Source organism: Platalea leucorodia (genome assembly GCF_965183815.1).
Source record: "Platalea leucorodia genome assembly, chromosome: 3".
NCBI classification, from domain to species: Eukaryota; Metazoa; Chordata; class Aves; order Pelecaniformes; family Threskiornithidae; genus Platalea; species Platalea leucorodia.
In genome coordinates, this window is record NC_138825.1 from 81,947,612 (window position 1) to 81,974,339 (window position 26,728).

Genomic DNA, 26,728 nt, shown 5'->3' on the forward strand with positions numbered 1-26,728 from the left:
ATTCACTCCAAATTTCTATGCTTGTATTTAAACCAGGTGACTGTAATGGCCAAGGCACTAAAACTGTGAGCCAGAGTCTACAGTCACTGCTCATATGAAGAAAGTTTTATTTGCTAGAGTAAGGATTAAAGGACTGCATCTCAGATCCATAGGAGAAAAAAAAAAAAAAAGCAGTCATTAGTTTAAATTCATGCATACTGATAGTCTCACACGGCATGAAATTCAGGATTGCAAATAAGTGTCTCTATTCCAAGAAAGAAAAGTGACTTCAAATGCTTTCCACTTCATCCTTTTCCCATTCGGTGTGCTCGCTGTTCCAGGCCTTTGGAAATTCCCTCCTCCCAAACACTGAGTTACAGCTTTGTAAAATGATTGTCTGGGGTTGAGACACATTCAGCAGCGGCAATGGCTGAAGCAATTACTATCTCCAGCTGCCTGCCTCACTCCACTGATGAAAGGTACAGGGCCCGCTGCAGGGACTCTTACTCCTAAAATGCCATGGTTTATGGTTTAAGGTAAACTGCCACAGATTTCACTTTACACAGAAGCATTGGACTGTACGCTGTAGCACAGCTGTTCCTGCTAGAGAGGTTGTTCGCACTTTATCCTTACTCTGCCCTTCAGCACTTTGAATGGCATAAATGAGGCTTGTGAACACCATTACAGCAGCTGGGTGCTTCAGTCCCTTTGGGGATCAGCCCCAGTGGTCCTCCTACATGGCAGAGGCGGGGACACCATAGGCCATGGAGTTTAGGGTTCTGTTCACTGCTCTGTGATAGCTCAGAGAGCTGAAGACAAGCGAGGCAGTTGGAAAACTGCTGGTTTTACCGCATGACATTTATGTCTCATCTATGGATTGTGTTAGTGGCTGTGCAGAAGAGGCAGGCCAAGCAGTTGAGCTGCTACCAAAGGATTCCCCTCCACGCTATCATCCTCTCAATACTCTGCACAAAACGGGATGCTGAACTGGCTCCTGCTTTCTTAACAGCCACAGTGTGTTCCTTAAGCAGGTTTACAATTTTACTAGCTCTGCTTCTGTTTCCTTAATCTATTGCGTGTTTGCTCTCATTGCTCTGTGCTGCATCTCAGTACGGCTGTGATTGCCATGTTGATTCACTGTAATTATCAAGAAATACAACAGGTGTGATAAGTTACTAAACTGCTTCTGAAGTAAGCTCTTCCCTCTACATTATGGTGTTCTTGCTAGTTTTTATTCGTACACACACAAACGTGGCATTTCGACATGGCCTAAATTAAGTGTTAACAAATAAATCTCCTTTGTCCAGTCAACAGTGGCAAGTATCTGTTTAAAATCTAATTCTCCTTCCCTCACCTCTCTTTTGTACTTTACAGCGTGGGCCAGGCTCCAGCACACATGTTCGTACTCAGTAGGTTACTTCAGAGGCAGCCCCTTTCACTTTGATGACACTATTTATGGAGGCAGGCATCGCTCTGTGTGAACAAGGGTATAGCGTCTGACCCTTCTGAAGGCTTGGGATGGCTGAAGTCTGGAGTCAATCACATGATGTTTAACACAGTTAGACGATTTATTCCTGTTGTTGTCTTTTGTTATCATCCACTTAGTGCAATTAAATCGCAGAAGTCCTGATTTACTAAAGCGTTTGAGCACATGGCAGGCTCTAAAAGTGCTTAGACATAAACTTCCGTACATGATTATATCCTAGTGAATTCAGTTTTGAAATAAAAAAAAAACCCTTAGGCACATGCTTAGAAATAAGAATATTCCTTGGCTTTGCCAAACAGAGGTGGCTTGAAGGATGCATTTGTTACTGTGTTGAATTGGGACCTAATAAAGAACAGCCGTAGTTTTTCGGCTACAAACCACTGCATATAAATCTTGGGGGCAGCAATGTTGAAAATAACAGCTATTATCTGCTGAAGTTTCAGTGCAACTATGGAAACTCAAATGCCTGGCTAACTAAAGTTTGGCTACATCCCTAGCATTGTGTGGATATTTTGACATAACCTAGAGTGCAGATCTTTAAACCCATTCAATATTCAACGTTCTTACATCTGTGCTGTTGGTTAGGAAGTGAACATGCACGGTCTGTCCTGAAGGCAGCCTGTTCCCAAGTAGCCTGTGGCTTCGATCATCTCTATACTATGTTTGGCAGCTGGTAGCCTGGGCTGTTGCTATAGAAAACTCTCTCCCTCTGACTTGGGCCCTGGTTAACTGAAATCCACCCAAAGGCGTTGCACGCTATTTTTGTCTTGCTGTTTCCAAAGACTGTTTTGTATACAGAACAAAATAATAATCTTTAACGACTGCTTCACGCAGCATATCCCAGTCGAGTATTTGCTCAAATAAAGGCTGGGTTTGCGTATAAATAGCTTGATAGCTTTCTCCCATTTGCAGCCAAACTGCTGAACAGTGTTCCCCAAAATAATTCTGTTGATCCTAAGCTGCTAGTAGGAGAGTTAAAGTGTCATCTTCTGAAAGATGATCAGCCTTCTTAGTGCTTTCTAGTTTGTGAAAACCAGCAACGGGGGTAGGGACATGGGTTCAGTCCAAAGAAAGCTGCATATCTGTGTAACTACAAGTGTGTAACTTAACATGGGAATATGCAATTAGGGCTTCCATGGTGATATCTAGTGAGTTCAAGAAAGCAGTTGGAGAGAAGGTGCACAGCATCATTTGCACAGGTGTGATACTCTGTGTATGTACGTGCTACAGAAGTGGTCACTGTAAGCTCAGTAAATCTCATACATGATGATATCTAGACTTGTTGTACAAACCAAATCAGATGTTCAGTTACTTCAGCTGCAGATTAGCTGTAGTGTTGGTCCGAGGACAGTTGCAGGTTGGCAGTGGAGTTGATCTGCATGTATGCTGTGGACATTTTCATGGCAACATACAGCAGCTTGGTCAGAAACACTTCTAGGCATCTGGAAACCTTTGATAAACGTGCACGTGAAGCAGTGACAACAGAGTGGCTAAAGCCAGCTAAAGCCCCTGCTTGCCCTAGTCAAAGCAAGGACCAAGAGGGCAAAGGTACTAGTCAGATGGTAGATTTAAATTTCTAAAGAAGATTGTAGCTAGGTGTTATTGTGTTTTATTAAATGATTTCTATTTATTTGTTGAGAAATTTTAGATACACGTAGTAAGTATTTCACCACCTATAACCATTCAACCCAGTGGAGACTTATTCTTCAGTTTCATAAGCTGAATTTTAACATGGGCATGCATTTCTGGAACTGTGTATGTTAATGATGAGTTGTTATTAGGAGTATTGAGAAAAAGCATTAACTACCATTAAAAAAGTTTCTTTTCTGAATTTGATAGAAGACATCGGGTCAGCAGTAGCTGTGCAATGTATGGTGGTTTAACTTGGTCTGTGGCCCAGAGGGTCTAGGTAGTCAAGCAGGTTATCTTGTATCAATTTTAACATTTAATGGACCCACTTAACAAATATAACCATGTATAATGTATACTTTGAGGAGATAGAATCAGTGATTACCCGGGAAGTGCCAAATAAAATGGGGTATTATGTGTTATCTTATAGCCTCATGACATTGGCTTTTCTTGCTATTTGTCTCCTGTTTTATCAACATAAACACTTTATACATTGTATGTCTGTCAAAGCTGGATGATCAAGCCTGAGTCTGATATGAACAGAGCCTTAGACCCAAGTGGCAAGTAATGTTAGTGGGATTTGGCTGCAGTAGAGATTTGGCTGTGGGTGGGAAGGAGCTAAAAGGCAGTCTAACTCAGGTACAAATAATGAAAAGAGAAAACAGGTATATTAACTTGTAAAAAAACCCAAAAAGCTATTTTCCCTAAATGCCAAAAAACACATGCAAGTCCTTGCCTGTCTTCCTCCCCTTACCTCCTCTAAAATTTAAGCAAAACAAGGTTCAGCTGAAAAGCATTTATTAAGTATCATATCATGGTTACTTGCCTTGTGGGCAGATAATGGCACACAACGGCCCTCATGGGCAAAGTGCTGTCCCTTGGCCAAAGCTGAGGAACTCTGGGCAAGTGAATTGGAAAGACTTTCACTGTAGAAAAATCTTGCTTCTTCTGAGGAAGGTGAAAGTCTTATGACAAGAAAGGACTAATCTGATGAAACAGAAAATGATCTACTGTAAATGGGATCTCCTCACTAGGTGGAGTTCATGAATCCTTTAAGGCCCAATATGCCTCTTCACTATGGGGTGCAGCTGATCAGAAAAAGCAGGCTGGGATGATGGGCAAGTATGGTATGAGGCATGCAGGTAGGGAATTTCCCAAGGAGGAACAAAGAGAATGAACAGTAATCCATTTTTCAAGCACGTTGTTTTTTTTCAAATGAACTATTCCCAGATCACAGAAGCTTATCCAGAAATTCATCACAGAAAAGCTAACTAATTTTTTTAAGTGTTCACCTTAGGATCTTTGGAAGGTTGTCACAACAAAAGCTTTCATTATAGGGAACACGGAGGAGTTGATAAAATCTGAAATATCAATAAATTAACTTTTACAGTAAATTATTAAAAGTAATAATGTCAAATTGTTAGGACCACTCTTCACTGCACAGTTTCAAAGAAACTGAAGTATGACATTGCTTAACTAATGTGGTATAGAGTGTAACATAAGAACAGCTATACAGGATCAGATACATACTGATAGTGACTATGGCAAATACTTTGGAAAGAATGTAAAAACAGGACAAGCATGCAGTTCAAAAGACTTCCTAGAAAGAGGTGAGATCTCTGAGTGTATTCGTTGTCAATGTTCTGTGGGTTCTTTTTCTCCACAAATTTATCTGTTTACTTTTTGAAACCACATGAGTTTTTGCCAAGCTTAAGTAAATGTGGTAAGAAAGGCCTCCTTTTGTTGTGAAAGTGCTACCTTTTCATTCCTTTCATGGCCCATACTTCTTGCGTTAGAAGAAAAAGTGAAAAACTGCTTCCTACTCATTTTCTCTATGTCGCTCATAATTTACAGATCTCATTTTGTCCTCCCAGTCATCTCTCTTTCAGCCTGAAGAGTCTCCTTAATCGTTCCTCATAGTGAGGCTGTTTCAAGCCCAGCATCCTTGCTGTACCACTCTGAGCTTTTTCAGGTTTTCAGATGGGATGGTCAGAGTATACGATATTTGGAGTGTCAGTGCATGAGGGGTTTGTGTACAGTACGAGGTATAATCCTCATTTTTATAATCCTCACTTGCTGCATAATTATGCAATGATATGCATTTTCTTACACACAGGGCAGTCTGTGTTTTCAGTGACCTCTCTGCAATGTGATGCATCTTTCTTTTGTGAAACTTCTCAGTGTAAGTAAGTGGTGAAACATGTAAATTAGAGGATTCTGCACCAAAATGAAGTTCAAGGCTACTAGTTTTAGAAAGAAAAATCTGAAACTAGGTTTTAAAGACCACATTTAAGCCCCATAGTGTGTTGTATATGCCCCTAATAAATCAGAGTCCGTAGATATGTAATTGTCTTTGGTGGCTTCTAAACACCCAGAAACAGGACTTCTGTCCAATTTTGTGCCAACTTTTCAGTTACTGTTACTTACAAACCACAGAATAGTCAAATCTTGAAAGCATCTTGGCTGTTTTAGCTCTTTTCCTTGCCATGACGGGACAGAACTGGTACGAGGCTCTTATCTCTAAAAAAGTGCTTGAATTTTAAAATTAAAACACCCAACATCCTTCATGAAAATCATGAGGAGCTCCTTTTGGTTCTCCTTATTACATACTTTAATGTGCTATAGGAATCCTTAGAATTTAGATACCTGTTAATTTATAATCTCTGCCAAAAAATCTTCGGCATCCTCTCAAATCCTTTTGTCCAAGCATATCGTATAGCTACCCAGTGTGCTATTTCCAATAATTTCTGCTCAGTTAGGTACACAGTAACAATGGTATTACATGTATTCAATCAATCAAGTATTTTTATTCATCAAATACATCTCAAATTTATTTTAGTAGTTGAAATAAGTGAGTTTAATGTATATTTAGTCAAGCATTACAGTAGTGAAGGCTAAAGTAGATTAGAAATAAATGAATCCAATTAAAGAATACGTCTGTGAAATTTGATGTGTCATAAGCATGAATGAACTGTTTGCACAGCAACTGTAAAGAAATCATTAATGATTAACTATCTAGAAGAGGTTTAATCAAGGATAAATGGTATAGGACATAGTTAAAAACATTCGCGTTGAATACATGGAGATTCTGAAATAATAAAAACATGCTTTGCATCAATAGTGACATGAGTACTGATCTCGGGAAATGTATTTTTTGTTATCTGTGGTAGACGTGCAGCCAGGGGTTGCAACTGGGAGTTAACATTAGTAACATTAGCTATCATGCATTAATAGCGGGAGATTGTTCCTTCCAATAAAAAGCTTAAGTTTAATAGGCGAGACAGGCAAAGATATTTCACAAAAGAAGTGTTTCCTACAAGAACATATTGTTATCCTCCCTTTCGGAGCTAATATTCAGCAAAGGTAAGGTAGGGATTCTCAGAAATGATCAATGCTGGGCTAAATTTGACCCTAACAAAACCAAAAGTCCCATTGGCCGCCTTGAGGGTAAACTCAGGCAAGTGCCAAGTGCTTGCTAAAGTCCCATGATACATGATTTGTCCAGTGTGGCGCCAGTAGTCTGTGGGTGGGTTGAGAATTGAATCCAGATCGCTTAGCTACTAGATTGGTGTCGTAAAGGTGTCAGTCGTGTTCAAGGTGTATTTTTTAACATATAAAAATACTAAGAAGTCTGAGATCGGAAAATCTACTCTGTGTTGCAGCAGTCTGTTGCACAGTTGTCAGTCTGGCTTTATGCAAAACAGAAACGGTCTTACAGGGATATGTGAGAATTTATGTTTATGTGGCATTAATTCCTAAAGGGGTGCTGCATACATGCACTTGCCGATGCACTGAGGTGACATTGTTTTTTATGTAGTTGTTGAAAAGGAGTAGTTGGAAGAAAAAAAATTAGACTTTTAAAAGTCTCATTTAACAGGCCTTTGGTTTATTCAGAAATATTATTTTGAATGTGCAGGTGAATTTAAAGTAATGGAAAACTCCAAATGATTACAAAGAAGTCACCACCATAATTTAATAAAGGCTGACAGTATGATGTGAGTCATGGAGTTCTGCAAGGTTTAACATGCCTTCAGATAAAGTATTCTTAACTATTTGGTTGCCATAAAAAAAAAAAAAAAAGGCATTGCAGGCTATGTTCCTCTAATCCAAATTTCTCATTCTCAGGCAGATTCTAACATATACAAACATTTATAAACTCCTGTCAAATATATTTCACCATTTAACTTGGCAAGCACTGAATATACATCGAATAGGACTTTTAGCTGGTTGTGCTCCTAGGCACCTCACATTTGAAAGAAAGCACTCCCAGTATAAACAAATGTTACAGAATTAAACTCAGGTCTTCACGTTTTATTTATTTAAAGCATCTTTTTCAGTGCTATCTGTAACTAAAAATGGTAATTATATTTATATATAATTACCCTAGGATATCTTAGGCATTTTATTCACAAACAATAATAAATCCCTGGTACATATTTTCATCTAGCAAATCTAGTAAATAAAGGCAAATACAGTGTACAAAGAGCTCCTTTTGGAACCAGAAATGGCTAGACATGTGGTTGGCAATGACAAACTGTACCTTCAGACTGCTGAAAACTCTGCCACACCATGATTATCTAGAGGCTGGGATGTTTTATTTAACTCCAACTGACAGTTAAATGACAGCATTCTGAGATGAGAAGCCCATCAGGGAATATATAAAATTTCTCAGACGGTGGTTGTCTAGAGGATATCCTCAGATATTTCTGTTAAATGATCCATATAGGAAATTTTGTTCTTCAATTTTCCTGAATGTACCAAATCATTTAATTAGACTTCCTGGTTTGGATTGCTCTGTCTTTAAAAGCAAACACAGAAACATGATATGTATGTGAATCTCGTGGCTGGAGAAGCTGTAAACTTTGACTCAACAAGATGTAAACAGCTACTGTTGCTTATGCTATTTATGGAGATAAATGGGTGCCTGGAACTTAATGAAGGGATCCAATACACAGATCTCATACTTCTCCAAGTAGATGCATTGCTTAACCATTAAGTGTACTAATGATAAACAACCACTTGAAAGATTTCTGGAGGGTTTTTCCAATTACTTTGGTGAGCAGTAGGTCAAGCCTATATGGGACTTTTCACTTGAGAAGATTTAGAAAGGAGAATTACTAACATAATCCCAATAACTGATGGAAAAACTGAGGCAGGGAGTATCTCTGAGGTCACACAACTGAATGTCAGTGTAGTTTCGTAACAAGCAGTGAGGTTCAACAGCTTTTTTCCTGCTTTGTCCTGAAATTTGGCTTCCTGTATGAGCTAAGTGAAACCTCCTTATTTTGACTGGTTCTAGAAGATTCTAAGGGATTGCATACGCTCCTCCTGACAAGTCTCGTGAGCAGACTGAGGCCTTTGTAAGCATTTCTGAGACACATTGTACATGAACAGAGGACACAGCAGATGAGGAAATTGTCTGTTTTGTTGTACCATCTGCTGATTTAGAAAGCCATGAAGATGACAAACAGCCAGAATCTGTTCTCTTTTCACTCATCTGCTGAATGGCATTCTGTTAGCATTGCATGAGCTGGAGTGTGGAAATGTTAAAAGTTTCAGGCATTGTTTAAAAGTAGAAGAATGATATATTACAGTATTGTGGTCAGACATGCATGAGGAAGTGCCAGACTTTTACCACCTTCATGGCTGATTTTAACTGAATTACAACAACTCAGCAAAATAGGCTGAACAGTAATGACATTAACACCTTTAGTTTAATCTGACAATTTCTATTCTGTGTTCTGTTAGACTGGCAGAAAATCTGGCAAATGTAATTTTTCTGATTTTTAACTAAAAGAAATGCAGAGTGCATATGATGCTTTTCATAGATTTTTCATGTAAAACTAGATGAAATGACGAACATATATTATGCATTCAATAGAAATAATAGTGCAACCAACTAAAACTACACCTTGTTTTCTTTTGCATGAACAACGCTTTCCACTTTGCTTCAGTCGTGTGAATGATTGTACCCATGATGTAGGAACCTGCTGCATTAAGATCATCTAATGCTTTTACTTGCAGCTTGTACTTCTTTAATTACTTTTGTATGTGTAAGGAATGACATGGGTGTAGGTTATCCAGTGTTTGTCAGGTTTAGATGGTCACATGTTGCCTTTTTATTCTTTATTTGCTGTGATTTCCAGTGACAGTATGATCACTGCATATTGTTCAGACTAACAATTGAAAGATACCTAAGAATAAGAGTAAGATCTCTTTCTAGTTGTACACTGATATTTTGATTGCTGCTGGAGAGAATGAACTGAAATGCATTTCTAATCCAATGCTGTAACTCCACGTAGAAAAACTGAATTTCTGTGAATCTTCTTTAAAATGTCTAAATTTAGTACCTTTTGATGGAATTAAATACACTGTAAGTATCTGCCTCTTTGTTGGTTACCTGTAAATGCTCAGTCACTGCATGTATAGCTTATTCTTCCTTTCCGGCATGTTGCAGCATTAACGTAAAAAGATGCTCTTTGTTATGGCTTTTGCAGAGTTTTCCAATGGCTGAGCGTTTTTTTCTTCTTTTTTGAAGGTTTTCTTCTTGTTTTGAAGGTTACGTTGCTTATGACTGTACATATATAAGATCTCTATTCTTGAGTCTGGTTGTCCTTAAGTTCCTTTGGTTGAATCTGGATATTTATTCTTTACTAATTGATGTCAATATTTTACTCCTTCCCCTGGATACATCCTGTTGAGCTGCTCTTTCTATTTGAAAGCATTTTTCAGGGTTTAAGTTGTCTTCTGTTCCATAGCCAACACTGTCTTTAATTAGGGAATCTTAGTATCTTCAAAATTATTTGTGCCTTTAGCTCTCTAATGTTAATGTCTAGTCTCACTTTAGTTTTTAGATTTTGGTTAAAGTAGTCCCAGACTTCACCCTGTTACTTGAAGAAACACAACTACAAAACAGTCTGGCTTGTCTGTCCAGTTTTAGTTTGTCTTGGGCCATACTGTGCCCACTGGGCCCCTGTCATTAATTCCAGTCTTCCCAACATTATTTCTAGCAATGCTGAGTCTCCCTTTCCTCACCCTTTTTCCTTCAAAAAGGCCATATATAAAAACCTCTCATTTTTTTTCAGTTTCATGGTGAGCTCTATCCTCACGCTCAGTTGCCATATTTGTGCAAGCTCTGTTGTTTGCCAAGAATTCAGGTGTTGTGATGCTCTAATACTCTCTTACTGTTCTTTTTTTGGGTCTAGCTGCTAATGAGTCATTATCTCTTCCTCAAACTTTCATTAGACAGACTGTTGCCACCATGTTTCATATTGTATATGTTGGCAATGGTGGTAGGCAGAAAGTGTGATCTAAAGCTGAATTCTGAGAACTCTTCACACAAGTGCTGGCATCCAAATCATGTGCAAACAGATTGGCTTCCTCGTCCAAATGCTTTTCTGCTTCAGCCTTTGTCCTTCTCCATCTATGCAGCTTGCTACAGCTAGATCCCTTTAGTAAAGAATGCTTTTTACTCATTTTTCAGATGCTTTACTGCGGAGAAGTGCAGTTGGTACAGGCATCGATCCTTGTTTTTTCATGATGCTAGCTGTAGTACGTCAATAAGTGCTTTCAAAATTAGGCTCAAGTATTATAATGGGCATTGGAAGAGTCAGAGACATAGCACAGAGTGGAAATGCTTCTGGGAGTTAGATCTGATAAAAAAATGGGAAGCAGCATATTGTAGCAAGAGGATTTTACGCTTTGTCTTCTGATTTCTTTTCGCTTACAGTGAAGCATGGTAATCCAGTCTGTAGGTGCCTGATACATTGACCATACTGGCCAGATTCTCATATGGGGGGGAGGGACAAGATAGAGGAGAAATAGTACATTTTTGGAAGCATATGCTACCAAAAGCATATGCATCCAAGTTTTTTGAGGAGTCAAAGAGGACCTAGAATATCCATCTAACTGTGAAAAGAATGGCTGTTTCCCATCATGAAAAGGTGGAGGTCTTCAATGTGTTTCCCTTTGCAAAGAAGCATCACTTTGGTCTTGTCTGGATTCAGTTTGATCCATCTGTTCTTCATTTGAGAGCTAATTTCCTGTAGTTATTCTGATGTTTTATAGTGATGATAGTTGCATCAGAAAATGAGATAAATAGTAGATTGTCAGCAACATACTGTTAGCAATTGAACACATGCCATATCACTCTCTCTCTCAGCAGTCTCATGTAGATAGATGTAGATTGTATGGATCCCTGTAGGATCCTGAAGGTGAGGACCTTGGAGGAAGAGGCTCGTATCCACCACCCTTTTTTGAGTTATGTGTAGAACATAAGATGTAGTACTACTGTGTTGCTGGGACTGTGTAACAGAGGATTCAGGTGTCTGAGAACAGGAATCTGGAGATTACAGTTCCATGGTTGGCGGAAGTTTTATAAATTCCTCCAGGAAGTTGTCAGAATTTCCATCTGTAATTTGTGTACCACTAGGAGCTCTGGTTTTGCTAGTCCTCTGCCTCACAGTGCATATGGATATACTCAAACGCTTTCATTTCTTGGTGGAACATCTTCTGCATCTGACTTTGAGACCACAGGACCCTTCCTTCATGTTTTCTTTGCTTTTTTTTTTTTTTTTTTTTTTTTTTAAGCTTCTGGTATTTAACTTGGCCTGTTACTATTGGTGTTCCGGTGTCTATCTTGGCTCTTCTGCAGGGTAGCTCTGCTAGGATAGGGTTGAGACGGTATTGAATCATACCTCAGTGATGCAAAAAAGTCCAGGTGTTTCACCTGCAAAGAGAGTGCAGATGTGTTCTTTTTCTAAGGGGAAACTTTGCGTTTGGCAGCATGAACTTCAGATAGTTTTCTTCTTATGCCTTGTTTAATGATGTTACTGTCTAAGCAATTGGCTGCAAATGCCAGCTTGTGGTGTTTATTTAACGTGTGGTGTTCTGGGAGGGTGACTCCTCACCATAAAGATACCAAGGATTTCGAAAAGTAACACATAACGGCATGCAAGGTTTTGTGCAGCCTGGTTTGCCTGGATTTTTTTAGATTCCCAGTGTAGTGTCTACAATTTGAATGTTTGGCCCTTACACATTGTAACAGCAGCCAAGAAGTGTTGGAGTGACAGTCTGTGGTTTGAACACTGGGGTGGTGTTTCATCCAATTTTTTTACAGCTCTTCTGCTGACATGAGAAAGCAGCAGACTGTTACAGGGTGGCATACACCAGAGAAGGGGAGGTAATGGCAGGAGTGCAGAGCTATGGGTTCTCCAGCAAAAAGGGAGGCAAAAAGGTTAGTAGGTTCAAAAACAAAACAGAACCTCCTCATATTTCTAAGGCTGTGAACAATTTATCTACTTAGTTTTGATTAATTTTCATTTCTGGAGGCAGCACTTTCTGCATCTGACACTGAGACCAGAGGACCCTTCCTTTTCTTATAATCAAATAGTCAGGGGGAATGTGTATGTCAGGATGAGACTGATTGATAGTTTTTCAGGACTATGGATAATATCTCATGCTACTGGAGTAGCATGTAGTAGTTAAATATGAAGATTAATTGGCATCCTTTGTTTCTAATGTTTCATATAACATAAAGATAATTTGGTAGGACTCAATTATAGAGAGAGATGCTTTGCATGTCGAGTCAAGGTGCCTGAGTGGAAATTCTGAGGGTTACCATGGGAAAGATTAACAGTTTCAAAATATGTGGATGAGCCTTACCTGTCAAATAGGCCAAAGCAAATCCCTATATTCAGATGCTTTCACTGCAGGCAGGATATTCGAAATGCAAATATTATAGCAGAGGCCTATCTCTATTAAAGCCAAAATCTGAAGAAATGACCTCATTAAGAAGTAATTTCGCATTACAAAACATTAATTATACTTGGCCAATCTCCATCTGCTATGGACTAGAAACAGTGTAGTCAGCACAGTTCTAATGTCAGTGATTTTCTTTCATGTGTTATATATACACGGATATATATATACTGTCTGCACTGCCAAAAAAAATAAGCCTCTTCAACCAACAAGTTTGTTGTTTATCAGGTGCAAAAAAAATTGAGTGTAGAACTGGCATGAATTAATCTGTTTGTTCCAAAGGTTTATCTGTGGCTGTTCAAAGATTCATCCTATTTCATTTATTTCAGTGATTTATCATCAAGTTTATCTTTCTGTCCCTGACTTTTATCTGACAGCATTTCTGTGTACTAAGCTGTGATATGCTCAGGTTGTGGTGCCGTTCCTTTCTAAAAAATGTTAGACTGTCACAGCTTACATCAATATATGTCTGATTATAGAGCAAGATATTGTTGCTAAAGCTGGGTGAACAATTTATTATTAATATAATTTGTTAAGGATGAGTCTTTAGGTTTAGATGGATTATGGGGTAATGGGTGAATGAATATGTTGGCTCCTTGACTGCATAAGAGAAGCATTATTCTTCCCTTGCTCTCTTACTTCCCTGCTGATTAACACAAAGGAAGAGAAAAGTCATGAATCCTTCCTCTTTTCCTCCAGGTAGGTAAGTCAGGAAGAAACTCTTGCTTCACTCTCTTTTAATAAATCATTGTCAGAATAGGTTCCGTATGACTACATGAAAGCTGGAGAGCTCATTTCTTACTCCCCCGGGTATCAGCAGACATGCAGATGTGTGCAGAAGGGTGCAGTCCAATGCATGTGCCCTCGTTATGCTTAGTAAGACATTGTGAATAATACCAGTTTTCCTTACTTTTATGTATTCATTAGAAAGTTTGAAGAAACTAACACTGAACTTCACAAACTGTCGTTATATCTAGCTCCCCATAGAAAACCTCTAGTATTTTGTGAGCGGGGGACACACCATTTAAATTACAAGATTTGTATTTATTTAGCTGTTTTCTCTGGATGGTAAACTCCTTCAGTATAAGAAACTTCAAACAGAGGAATAAACAGTCACAACGCTCATAGAAGAAGAAAAATTCAAAAATTTGCAGCAATTGCCTGAAACCTTGTAAATGATGAAAAATATAACCTTAAAGATGAAGTATTTTCTATAAAAAAATTTAATTTGTTCAATTTATTTAGTCATCTATGTAGGCTGTTATGTGCACCCACACACATGCATGAACACACACACATATGCACACGTGGTAAGTTTGTAGTTGTTCAGTTAAAAGAGTTTTGAGGAAAATGTATCCTATTTACTGCTTAACTATGTGACTAATGCAGAACTGTAATACAAATCTCAGAAATTTCCATCCCATTGTTTTTTATTGCTGAAGAAAGTAGATCAGGATGATAACAGCTGGATGCAAAAAGCAATCATATTTTCAGTACAAAAATAGTGCTATTGTTTAGTAAGCTATACTACTTAAACGTATTAGGGGAATATACTGGCTTGCCCTGGATCGTTTTATTCCTTTTCCTTAAAAATATCTTTCGTTTCCACCCCCCACTAAGAAGGAAGGAATGTTTCCCATTAAGATATGAAGTGAGTTTGTTTTTCACTTTTGCCTTTTATATAGGGATACTGAATATAAAGGACTACAGCTCTCCCTGGATCAGGTCACTGCTACCAAGCCGGCGTTCTCATACGCAAATTCAACTCCGACCATAACGGATAATAGAAAGGGAAGCAAATCTCGCCTCTCGAGCACAAAGTCAAAATCAAGGACATCACCATACCCACAGGTAGTTGTCTTTGAAAAACAAAATTAAATCTTTTTGAATATCTTGATTTTGACTGCTATTTTACCCAAGTAATTAGAATGGGCCAAAGAACATGTTACTCAAAGGGAATAAAGGACGACAGGTTATAAGATCTTGAGACAGGAATATGTTTCTTTAAACTGTTTCTAAAAAGCTGGAAACATTTATGTTTCAGCATGCATAATAAATCAACATCAACAACAATAACAGCGCAGGGCTCAGGGTTAATGAGGAGCGGAGAGAAGGACAAGTGAAACCGTTGGTTTTGAAATACTTGGTTTGAGAGGATTGTGAGTTTTGCCTTTTGAGAAAGCTTGTTTTTTCTTGCTTTTTAATAATTCCAACATAACTAGAAAGCTGCCAGATGTTTGACAGCAGTTTAATACTGAAATCTTAGTCAGAAGGAGTAAGTTTTGAGGAGGGAAAGCAACAAGCTAACTTGCTGAAGTGGAACAAGAAAGCTTTTCTATGTACAAAGCTTTGAAAGGGAGAAAGCACTAGGAGGTGGCCATTGGCATCAGTAGACTTTAATTTCCCAGATTTCATTTTTCAGGCCTAATGTGTAAGGAACATGTCCCTGCTTGGAGAGTGGACCAGACTTGATTGGGTCTGTGAACTGGAGCTTACCTAATACGCTTACACAACTGATTTCTGCAGACAGTGCCACAGTACTTGCATACTTACATTGTCAACCCTTTAGCTCAAATAAATGTTTGTCGAAATAACCATTATGTTTACTAAATAATGATGCAAGTCTTACTCCCCTTATGCCACCACACAGTGGATATAAATGTATGCATTCATGATGTAACATTGAAGAGCTATGTATTTTTAAAGAGTCGAGGTCAATATTTAACTGATAATGACCTTGATGACTACAGTTTCTCTGCACGCACAATGTTTTCTAAACTGACCTCTGAGAGTGTACAATGTGAGCCCAAGTGTCTACATCGCTTCCTTGTTTTCTTTCTTTTTCCCCTCAAAAGTACCAAGGCTAAGAATTTCAGTTAAATGACATCTGCTTTTGGCACAGGGAATATTTAACCAGGCGCCTAGATATGAAGTCAGATTCCTAATTTTAAGAATCTAATTTTGCCAGAGGTTGTTATGGCTCTTGTTGTTTAATCATTTGTTTATATGCATTTCTGTGGGTTGTTAAAGAAAAGTCTTTCTCTTGAATGCGCTACACCAAACAACTGTAATAAAACTGCTTTAAAGAATCGGGAAGGATACCTACAATTAATTCTAAATTAGATTTTTAAGATGACTACCTTTGATTTACTCAAATTACTCTTCATCTCCCCTTACGCAGTTGTTTCAGGAGTCCTCATTTGCTAGCAGGACAATCCCAGCTGAAGACCTGTTATCTTCCCACATCAATCTACTTTCTGAAAGTGTGACTTTCATCAGTAGCTCCTTATTCTCTCTGCCACCAGAAAAAATCCTGAACTAGCAGTGCAGCGTTGGTTTATCAGGGATTGTTGCCTGAAAGCTCAGGATGTTTAGTCTCCAGTGTCATTTTGCATCCTCATTACCAGCTGCCTGGTAGTAAAGTCACAGATTTCGTCATTCAAAAAGAAGCAGCCATGCTAGTTGCCAATACCTTGAAAAATGGTCATACCATTCATTGTAGCACATCACCACAAGCAACGCTGGCAGCTTGGCTTTGCATCCCTCTCATCCTTCTCCACCACTGAAAAAACTGTTGAAAGACTAAGAAAAGCTGGTGTGAAGAACACGCAGCAGGTGGTATGGCCTGTGTCCCTCAGTCTCCAGCCCACGTAATTTGCCAGTAAGTTGTGGAGAATTAGAGTGTGACTCAAAAGCCATGGCTGAAAAGTGAGGTCATGGGGTTTGGCTTACACAGAAGCCCAGGTTTTGGTGGAGGAAGGAAGCAGGAAGTTTATTAGTAAAATAATGGCAGTGGGCAAGGTATTTCTTAAAGTTTAGGGCACCTAGGGGATTTTAAATGTACATACTTTCCTTTATTTTTTTTTTCTTTTTTCTTTTCTTTTCCCTTTACCATTTACTTTGCTTCACTCTTGAAGAGAAAAGGAAATCATATGCTTTACTGGGTGATGGCTGAGAATTCTCTCCCTTGCCAGCCATGTGCCCCCAGGATAGCTACATGAGATGTGAACTGTATGAAAACCTTGTTAATAAATTTCAGCTGAATGTTTACTACTAGGGCAAAAGGTGAATGTTTTGGTCACCTGACAGCATTTTTTTTTTTTTCCTCAAATCTTATGCAAAAGCATACATAGTGTAAGATGGCATTTGTAGACTCTTTAAGCAAAAACTGAGTTCATTGAATTGGAGACATTGGTCAGCATCTGATTAACACTGCCTGACGTTAGTACAGCGGGCTAGTGGATTCTGTGAAACCAGCCCCAGACAGGGGAAGGGCAAGCAGAGACAAGAGCAACCCAAAATTCATGACACAGTTGTAGGATTTGCCCAGACACTTTGAACAGTGCTCTTCTAGTCCTGTTCTATCAGAGAGGTGGAGAGCTGAAAGAGGAGGTGAAAAAACAGGAGAGATGAAGACTTGATAGAGATTTGCAGAAAAAGGAAATTATGACTTTGTTAAAAGATGGCTGTAGTTTTCCCCCATAATAATAATAATGGTTGTGAGGGGCTCCCAAAATCTAGCCCTGGACCTCATTTATTTTGTGTTCCCAAAAGCTAGCCCTGGACCTCATTTATTCTGTACACAGCAAATAGCAACAAGATTGGAAAAACATTTTAATTGTGATCATCTGAACAACTGCTTTGGAGTTTAATCTCCCATTAATGATGATTGTTTAAAGAATATATGTAAAATTTTCTGTTGTCTGCCTCTAATGGAAATGTTTTATGGTCAGATCTGGATAAACGTTTATTGCTTCATATCTCATCTTATTTCTTGGATAAAGATTATCTACATATAAAATGAATGCACGCATACAAGTAAGGATGTACCCAAGAGCTGTTGGATGGAGGTTTTGGTGCGTGTTACAGCATGCATGAATTTTTGGAAGTAAGAGCATTCTTTAGTACATGTATATTAATACACCTGATTTGGGAGGTAAATTGATTCTATAGCTCCTTTAAACAGATAATCTGGATTAATTCTGCAATCCACCTCTATTTGGGCGTATCACCCAATGGGGTAAAGGTAACAGAATCATGCTGATTTCTAGTCAGCCTTTTGGGGGGGAGGTGTTGGGTTTTTTTGGTTTGGTTTTTTTTTTTTCATTTCTTCCTGTAGCCTAAAGTTTTGGCAGCTTCCAGTGTATTCAAAAGCAAAGCAAACCCCTCTTTTTATAGTAAACATAACTCCTGATCTGGTGAAGAGTCACCAGCAGTGGGAGTTATTTTAATGGACATGCTGTATTACTTTAATCTAAGCCTTTCACCATCTGTTCTGCCTATAACAGTGAATGCAAAAAGAACATATTTTACATTTCAGGATTACATTAGTAAAAAGTAAGATAAAAGTGATTTAAAAGCATGCATATGTTCTTAGTACAATGCAGCCCGCATCTGTGATGTTTTTTCTCATGGTTAAGACACAAATCAAGAGGAAAGCTGCTAATGCTGATGTAGTGAAAGTTTTTCATGGAAAAGAGGACTCTGAGAGGCTTTCACTATATATTTAATGTTTATAATGATAAAAACCTGAGTAGGCTGCCAGAAAATTAGATATCTATAACATCTATTGTTTGAACATCTGGCACAGTGTGTGGAGCAGGCTGATGCTGCTGCGTATGACAGGCTGAGTGCTCAGGCCAGTGAGACACCTGTAGGAATGGAAGGTCAGGCAAAAAAAAAAATAACCCGAGAAACAGTAAATTATCTACTGGCCTAATACACTTCCATGGGCTCTCGTAAAGTAAGCTTTTCTTGGACATGGAATTTATATTTTCCTATTTCCTTGTTCCTTCAGCCCTCCTGAAGTTTTTCTTGGAGAGAAAATAGCATCAGTGATGGCCTATAGCTCCTTTCTGTGTCAGTGCTAATCCCGCTGGTGTGCTCTCACTGAGATGGTACACTGGATTAACACTCTGGAAGACATTTCTAGTATCCGGAGGCGGCAATTCATTTTCCAGGAACCAGCTGGAGGACCATTGAATTTATTTATTGTTGTTGTTTATGCCAGAAGACAATTCAGAAATCACCTGAAGGGATTTCAGATGTTGCCTGTCTGAAGTTCCTTATCATGTTTAACTTCTGTCTACTGGTTAAACTTTGTCAAAAAAACAAAAATAATAAATTCTGCCTGATAGGAGTCAGAAGGCAAAAATTAGCAGAAAGGGAAACATTTCTGGTGAGGCAGGACTGGGCCCAAAAAAAAAAAAAAATTTTCACTAATTTTAATTGGCCATAATTTTCATTAAATCTGATTCTTTCATCACTTGACATATGGGAGCCTAATTCTGACTTGAGAGATAATGTTTCCACTCCCGTGTAAGTAAAGCAGTATCTTTGATCATCCTTCCATTTCTCCCCCCATCAACATGTCACACATGCCCGTATTTGGAGTCTCCACCTGTCAACATCAGATTCCCAGAAGAGGCAGTGGCAGGACTGCAGTGGTAGAGGCAGCCTGATGATGCCAAATAGAGATGTAATTAGCTTTAAAGGGAATTAGACATATTTTTGGCCTGTATATGCTTATGTTGTACCTTAAGAATAAACAGTCATATCAAACCTTGGTAGACAGTGTGGGCCACAAGCAATTCACTGTATTAATGTAATTCTGTCCATGGCTAGCAGCTGCTATGGGTCAGATCTCAAATAATCATAATTTACATAAAGTGCAAAGAAGTATCGTTGGTCTTGACTGCATGATTATATGACATTACATGATGCATTTCTGATATACTGAACATGTACCCTTTGAAATGGTTTCCCTTTATTTAAGAAAAGTGCATGAAGGCCTGTGCAATTGAATAATTTGTGGTTAGGTTCAAGATAAAAAAAAAAAATTGAGCAAGTTTTCAGTTAAATGGAGAAATTCCTTTCAAGAGAAGCTATGTTGGACACTGGGGTGTCCTTAGAAACAGAGAACTAATAGAAGAATATCTGATACAGCTAAATGAAATTAAGAATTTTCAGTTTGAAAGAATTTCTGGCATTTATTGTCATCATAAATTGTAAAAAAAAAGATATTTCATTATAATATTTTCAGAAATTAATTTTCCTTGTCCTCCTCATGAAAGAAATACCTACTATGAGTTTTATTTTTAATAAGAAAATAAATGAACTTTTAACATTTTTATACTTACATTCATGCCTATATTATCTTATATTTCAGCTTAACTTTTTAAATTAAAAAATCTATTTTGTAAAAGTCAAATCCCAAAAGAGTGCTAAAAATAATTCTAAAATTAAGAACAGGTACAAAAGTAGTTTTCCTTTTGTGAATTTCCATTTTAACTAAAATTTAATAGTAAAAATCTTGTTAATAATTTCTAATTTTTTCATTGGAAACTTAATTTTATCTATATATTTTTGTCAAAAAGTTTACAATAATTCAGTCAATATTTATGAAGATATCTTTGTGACTAAGCAGTTTGAAGACATGAGATCTGAAAGGATAATAGAAGAGTTAGACGTTCTAGTTGGTCACATAACACTGTGATGGCTGAAATAAAGTTCCTAGTTAATGTTTGCCAGGTTACTGGAATTTAAAAGAACTCTTTTGTGGCTCTGTAACTATCTTACCTGCATGCAAAATCAGATTTATCCTTTCATGTCTAAAACCTTGGGACGAATATGGTGGTACTAAGTTGCTGACCTCCTCCATATCTACTGTTTGTTAGGCTTTTTGCCTACGGGTGTTCTTCTGACAACTAATAACAAAATATAATCAGGCTCCTCAAAGCCATGACCCTTTCTTTCTTTCCTTTAAATAACCTGTTGTGTTAACAAACAGTATTCACAAATATAAACTGGAATACTGAAGAAATACCCAATTAAATGCCAAAACCACTACTGATGTTGCACAGATGGTTTAAGTTTCTGTAAGTCAAACATCTGGTCAGTACTTTTGATTGGTATATGCATAAAACCTTGATCCTGGCTGATAATGAGGAGTTTCATAGCAACTCAATCTAATGAAAAGGAAGGTAAGCTTATGTTTTCAGGAGAGAGGCCTAATGCCTATTAAAAGAAAAGGCAGAGTGGGCATCTGCAAGGTGAGTGATAGAATGGGAGAATTCCAAGGTTTCACGTTGTAATACATTGATTTGTGACATGAGTGTGCAGTACTGAAGAGGTGAGCATGTCCAGCTTTGGTTTCATCCCAATCCGTAATCATAGGTGAAATTGATTTAAAGATGTTCCATGAAGTTTGACAATTCCAATAAATAAAAAGATTTTTAAATGAGATAGCTAAATCCTAGGAAGTTTAATGAGCATTCTTTTTTTTTTTTACTTTCCCCAAAAATATCTAAAAGTTTGAAACATTCATTATGAATATCTAGAAATCTGTGACACTTAAGTTAACCTTTACTTGTCTATAAACAAATGCCCATGCTCCTATTCTGTCTGCTTTTCCAGCTGCCTCCTAGCTACTTCTTCTGTGTTGGGAGGGCACTGCTTAAGTGAGGGTGCCAAATGCCTGCTCTGCCTGCTTTGGCTAGAGGTTGCCTTTTCTGGCAAATAGGTTCTGGATTTTCCCTATTCCTGCATTGCAACAGAGCTCTGATTTTTAGCTTCCTACTGATCTGCTGTCACTTTGGAGCTTTACTCTGTAGTAGAGTTGGTAGTCCCAGGATCTACAGGAGGCTTTCTTTTCCCTACTAATAGGAGGAAAGAAGTTCCAAGATACCATTCCAGGTAGGAAGAAAAAATTCAACAACAAACAAAATATGAGGAAAAGAGAGGGAACGCTTAGAAAAAGCACTTGCAAACACATTCAGTTTCAATTTGACATGCGAGAATGCTCCGGGAGCTGTGTTATTTCAGTCCCATTTGAAAGCGTTTTGCCGAGGAGCACTGGGGCACCATTGCTGAGCATAAGCACTAGCTTTCAAAGCAATAAGAAAAACCTGGACATATTAAAAAAATATTGAACTGCAACATTGAAGTTGCTGAGCCTAATATTACACATCATAAAGGAGATGGCTATTAAGGGTCGACATGGGATGTTTTAGACTTTCATGAGGTCTGTCCTGTCATCTGTGAGCTCATTACAGAGTGTTGTACAGGAAAGGACTAGGAGTCCAATCAGAAGGTGCAGACGTGTGGGCACGCTCACAAAAAACACCCTATCACATACATAGTCTGTCTTTTCAGTGCAGTTACTTGCAGATTTCACCCAGGCGTAGTAATTTCCCCGCTGCTTCTCCTGTTTTGCAGTATTCTGGATTTCACACTGAGAGATCTGAGTCTGATCACGAGAGCCAGTGGGGTGGGAGCCCCCTGACCGATACAGCTTCTCCGCAGCTACTGGAGTCCGTGGACAGACCGAGCTCCCAGCACCACGATGTCTCCTGTGCCTACAGACAGTACTCAGACCGCAGTGCTCTCTGCTACGGTTTTGCACTTGACCACTCCAGGCTGACCGATGACAGACATTTCCATACTCAGGCCTGTGAAGGAGGCAGATGCGAAGCTGGCCGGTATTTCCTTGGCACTCCGCAGCCAGGAAGGGAGACCTGGTGGGGTTCTCGTTCAGCATTGCCCCTGACTAAGTCGTCCCCTGAGAGCAGAGAGGTGTATGAAAACAGTATGCCCCACATAACGTCAGTGCACAGGATTCATGGTAAGAGATAACAAGGATTTGCAGAAGTGGCACCACTTCAGATAAAGCAACATGACATAAACATGCAGCTGTTTATGTGAGAGACAGAAAATGAGAGAGACTCTTGATGTATGCCCTTGTCTCAGAGATCGCATCTACAGAGATGCGGAATACTTAAAATACATGTTGAATTTGACAGTCTGGCTTGTATGCAGCAAAATATAATTTTGTTGTATATTTTTTAATCTGTGAAATTAAGGTGGAAATATCTGACTGGTGAGATTTTAAGGATGATCTTACAAATATAAACAAAATGATACACTTGGTAGAAATGTGTTCTTTATTTGATTTAAGATCAAACTACTTTGGGTGGAATATATTTAGCAAAAAATTAAAATTAAATCCAAGCTAGATATTAAAAATCTTTAAAGTTTTTGGAGAAATTGTTCTCCAAATTACTTTTTCCTGTGCACTCGTTATTACTAGATTCTGTAAGATTTGCTGTTTATTTTTATTTAAAATTGACAATTCAAATTAACAGTTGCTTTTGGTTTCAGACATTTATTCCCAGCTATAATTCTCAGCCAATTGGAGTCTCTCCATCCTTTCAGCGCCAACCCTGATGCCTTGCTCAGTGTCTGGCAGGTTGCAAACTCAGTGCATTAGCACATCTTCAGTGGCTGAAGCTAATAAAACAATCACAGTGAAAGGCTGATCTGGGATTTGGAAAAATCCAAAGATCCTTGGGTTTAAAGGGCAGCCTGAGAGTTGAAAGACTGCAACTGACCCAAAAGTCAGAGTTCAAGATTGTAAGGATAGATGCAGCATAAAAAAAAAAAGCTTTTCTACTAAAATAATCTGTGAAAATATAGGTTGTATCTAAAGAACTCATAAAAGCTAATTACATTAGTACCATTCCATTGACTTGCAGCATGAGGCTTTGGAAATCAAAAAGAACTGTACTATTTTACTCCAATCTGAGGAAAACTATGCTGAGATTAGAAAAATTATTAAATAGCAAGTTCTAGGAAATACAGTCAGAGGAAAAATGAGGAAAGAAAAGGAGCCCTAAATTTTGCTGATGAGGACTGTTCTCCATTTTTCCTGTGAGAACACACCTCCTTCCTTGTGTCTGTTCTGTACTTCTGTCATATTTGTGTTTCTCTAGCTTTTTCTTCTCCAAAAAAGAGAATTGAGTGAAGTATGATAATTTTGCTGGCAAATTTTATGCATGATAATTCTTGCTGGCCACAGAAAGATAGTAAGGTATAAATACCATACGGAGGTACAAATACAAAAATGTTAAATATTTATTCCATAGCTTTATCAAAGATAATCAATGTGAATGGATAATATAATTTGTATTTTCAGTTTGTTCCTTGGTTTTGCTGTAATTCCAGGTGCTGCAGTTATTTTCTTTATTCTATCAAGTTTTATGTGTTTCAGTAGGCCTTCAGTCTGCATGTAGCTTTGGGTCTAAAACTTGACATGTTGGTCTTAGTTGAGGAGTGGAACATCTCAGCTTCCCTTACAGATGTGTCATTTTCATTTAGATTTAGGCAGCTACAAACCTTGGCCTTTCACAAATGAAACTCTTTTTGACAATACTATGTGAACATTGCTGTCAGAGCAGTTTCTTTGGGCAGAAAATATTTTCTTCCTTTTCTGTTCTTTTAATGTGTCTTCTGGTAGTTCTGGCTCAGAGTCACCTTACAATAATGACAATTAGCTGACCAGTATGGCAGGTCCTGGATATTGCGTATGAGCCCACATATTTCTGGTCACACTCAGGAAGTCTGGGACACTGCAGATATGGTCTGTGCAGTGAGACAAACAGCACGTGGTTTAGAGCCGCGGCTGACCAGCTCCCCAGTGTGTCATGGTATGCCTGACGTACCGTGTGCTCTGGTGGCTGGAGCGCGCTTCCACCTCTAGGCCCTGGCATTTTGGGTCCAGATCTTAAGAGGATGTGAAGGATAAATTTATGCTCATGAGATACTCCACAGTGCAGTAATTCCACCTACAAATGGCAAGATATGTTTATTATAAAAGCCTATCACTGGTTTTTGTCATGAATTCTGCAACACAGCAGTAGTGGTCTGCCACCCAAACAGATCTGTATGCCTTAACCCAACACAGAGGATGGTCTGCTAGTCTGAAAATGAGTTTCCTTTGAGGAGTCCTGTCAACCAACCCAATGGGCCTTATCCCCAAAGAGAACTTTGTATGTGCTGAGGCAAAAGCATCTTTAAGTAATTAGTGCAAGTCCAACACATGCCTTCCTTCAGGCACGTATCTCAGCAAATCCTTTATCAAGCCCTCTATTATAGTGTAGCCTTAGTTGGCTGTTCAGGTTTGGGGGTCACTCACTTTCTTCCTAGTGAGGATTGACAGGTCTGATTCTGTCCTTTCAGCTACATGCAAGCTGAACACCTTCTCTGATATGTCTGTGGGCCTTATTTTTTAGAAAGAGGTAAGAATATAGTTATATTTTCCCATTCTAAAAGTTTTATATAGCAAATATTATGTGTTGGGATATGACATCGTATTTTTACAGTAATCCTGTCTAACAGCTGTGCGTTCTTATACTTCTGAAGAACTGCTTCATTACTTGTGTTTGTTTGTTGTTGTGTAACCTGTGTAAAGTCACTAGAGAGCCACAAACTATTCCACAATGCTGTCTCTATACTTTAGCTCCTGGAAAGGCCTAAGAAGACACGCTGGAACGATGTTACAATTCCTTGAGCTTTTTGTTTTCACCACAGTCCCAATTCACTCAGACTTTGTTGATGCAAAGAAGCAGCGAGGGGTCAGGGGCTTGAACATCAGTGTCGAGGGCTCTTTGACATGCCCTAGGGTACCCTGCCTGGTCTCTAGCTGCTTCAGAAGACACAGAGTTCCCGTAGAGTTGGCGCCATACCTTCTGGGCCTATGCAGATGCTCGGTTACCCTAGAGCATCTCAGATGGCACTGGATGTCTGTGTTGAGGTGGTTAGATCTCTTTGTATATTTTCAGCTGTGTTACTTGTTCCACGTGCAGACACTGGAAACTAGAGGTTGTCACTGAAAAGCAAGTGGTCTACCATGGTCATTTTTGATGACTTTGTTACGAGTCACTGGCCTCTGTTTTGGTTTTCTGTCTGTAAAATAAGGTTCAGAGTACTTGTTCTTCAAGATTGCTTGCCTCCTTCAACCTCAATGCTTTTCCCCTTTCTCTCTTTCCTAGGGAGAGGACACTGGGATGAGGACAGTGTTGTTAGCTCACCTGATCCTGGCTCTGCCAGTGAATCAGGTGACCGATACCGTACTGAGCAATATCAGAGCAGTCCACATGAGCCCAGCAAAATTGAAACTCTAATAAGAGCCACCCAGCAAATGATTAAAGAGGAAGAGAACAGACTACAGCTGCGGAAGACAACCCCTGATCCACTGGTCTCCATTAATGGCACAGGGAAGAAGCACGCTATCTGTTTTGCAAACTACCCTCAGCAGCCGTTGGCAGGGGATGTCTGCCGCGTCCCGACGGTTGCCAACACTCCTCCCTGTGAACACATCCAGCAACAAGATGGAAAGATTATGAGCCCACATGAAAATGACTACGACAACAGCCCCACAGCACTGTCTAGGATAAGCAGCCCCAGTTCTGACCGAATATCAAAATCTAGTTTGGTACTAGCTAAAGACTACCTGCATTCAGACATGTCCCCTCATCAAACCCCAGGGGACCACCCAGCAGCCTCTCCAAATTATTACAGCTCCCACAGGCAGTACTTTGATAAGCATGCTTACACATTAACTGGATATGCCCTGGAGCATCTATATGACACTGAAACCATTAGAAACTATTCACTAGGCTGTAATGGATCACACTTTGATGTGACTTCTCACTTAAGGATGCAGCAAGATCCAGCACAAGGACACAAGGGAACATCTGTTATAATAACCAATGGAAGCTGACACTTTTTTTCTGAAAACTTTCGTGCTTTAAAAAATAACCTTTGAGATCTAATTGGAAGATATTATATGTTTTCATGCCCTTGTCGTTACCAGCATTTGATATACCACAGTGCACTAGAAAGAATAACCTAAGGTTCGGGAGGATAATTTAGTTAACACACATTACTTCTAAAAAATAAAAATGCACTGGCATGCAGGGTTAGAGTGAATGGAGCTAAACTCAAAGTTAGTGCCATGCAAGGTGAGAAGGATGGAAGAGGCTTAGGCAGCGAGCGCTTGGGGCAGGCTAGCAGAGCAATTTATGCACATTGTGTAAG

General features: G+C 38.9%; 1 protein-coding gene across 1 annotated transcript in view; it reads left to right on the forward strand.

The window, feature by feature from the left end:
- Positions 1-26,411, forward strand: part of SIM1 (SIM bHLH transcription factor 1) — a gene marked incomplete at both ends in the record, with an annotated part of 47,385 nt that extends 20,974 nt beyond the window's left edge. Inside the window, 3 exons of the mRNA XM_082305441.1 lie at positions 14,539-14,704; positions 22,070-22,475; positions 25,681-26,411. Coding sequence (XP_082161567.1) covers positions 14,539-14,704; positions 22,070-22,475; positions 25,681-26,411 — 1,303 coding nt within the window. The remainder of the gene's footprint in view (positions 1-14,538; positions 14,705-22,069; positions 22,476-25,680) is intronic.
- Positions 26,412-26,728: the final 317 nt, after the last annotated feature.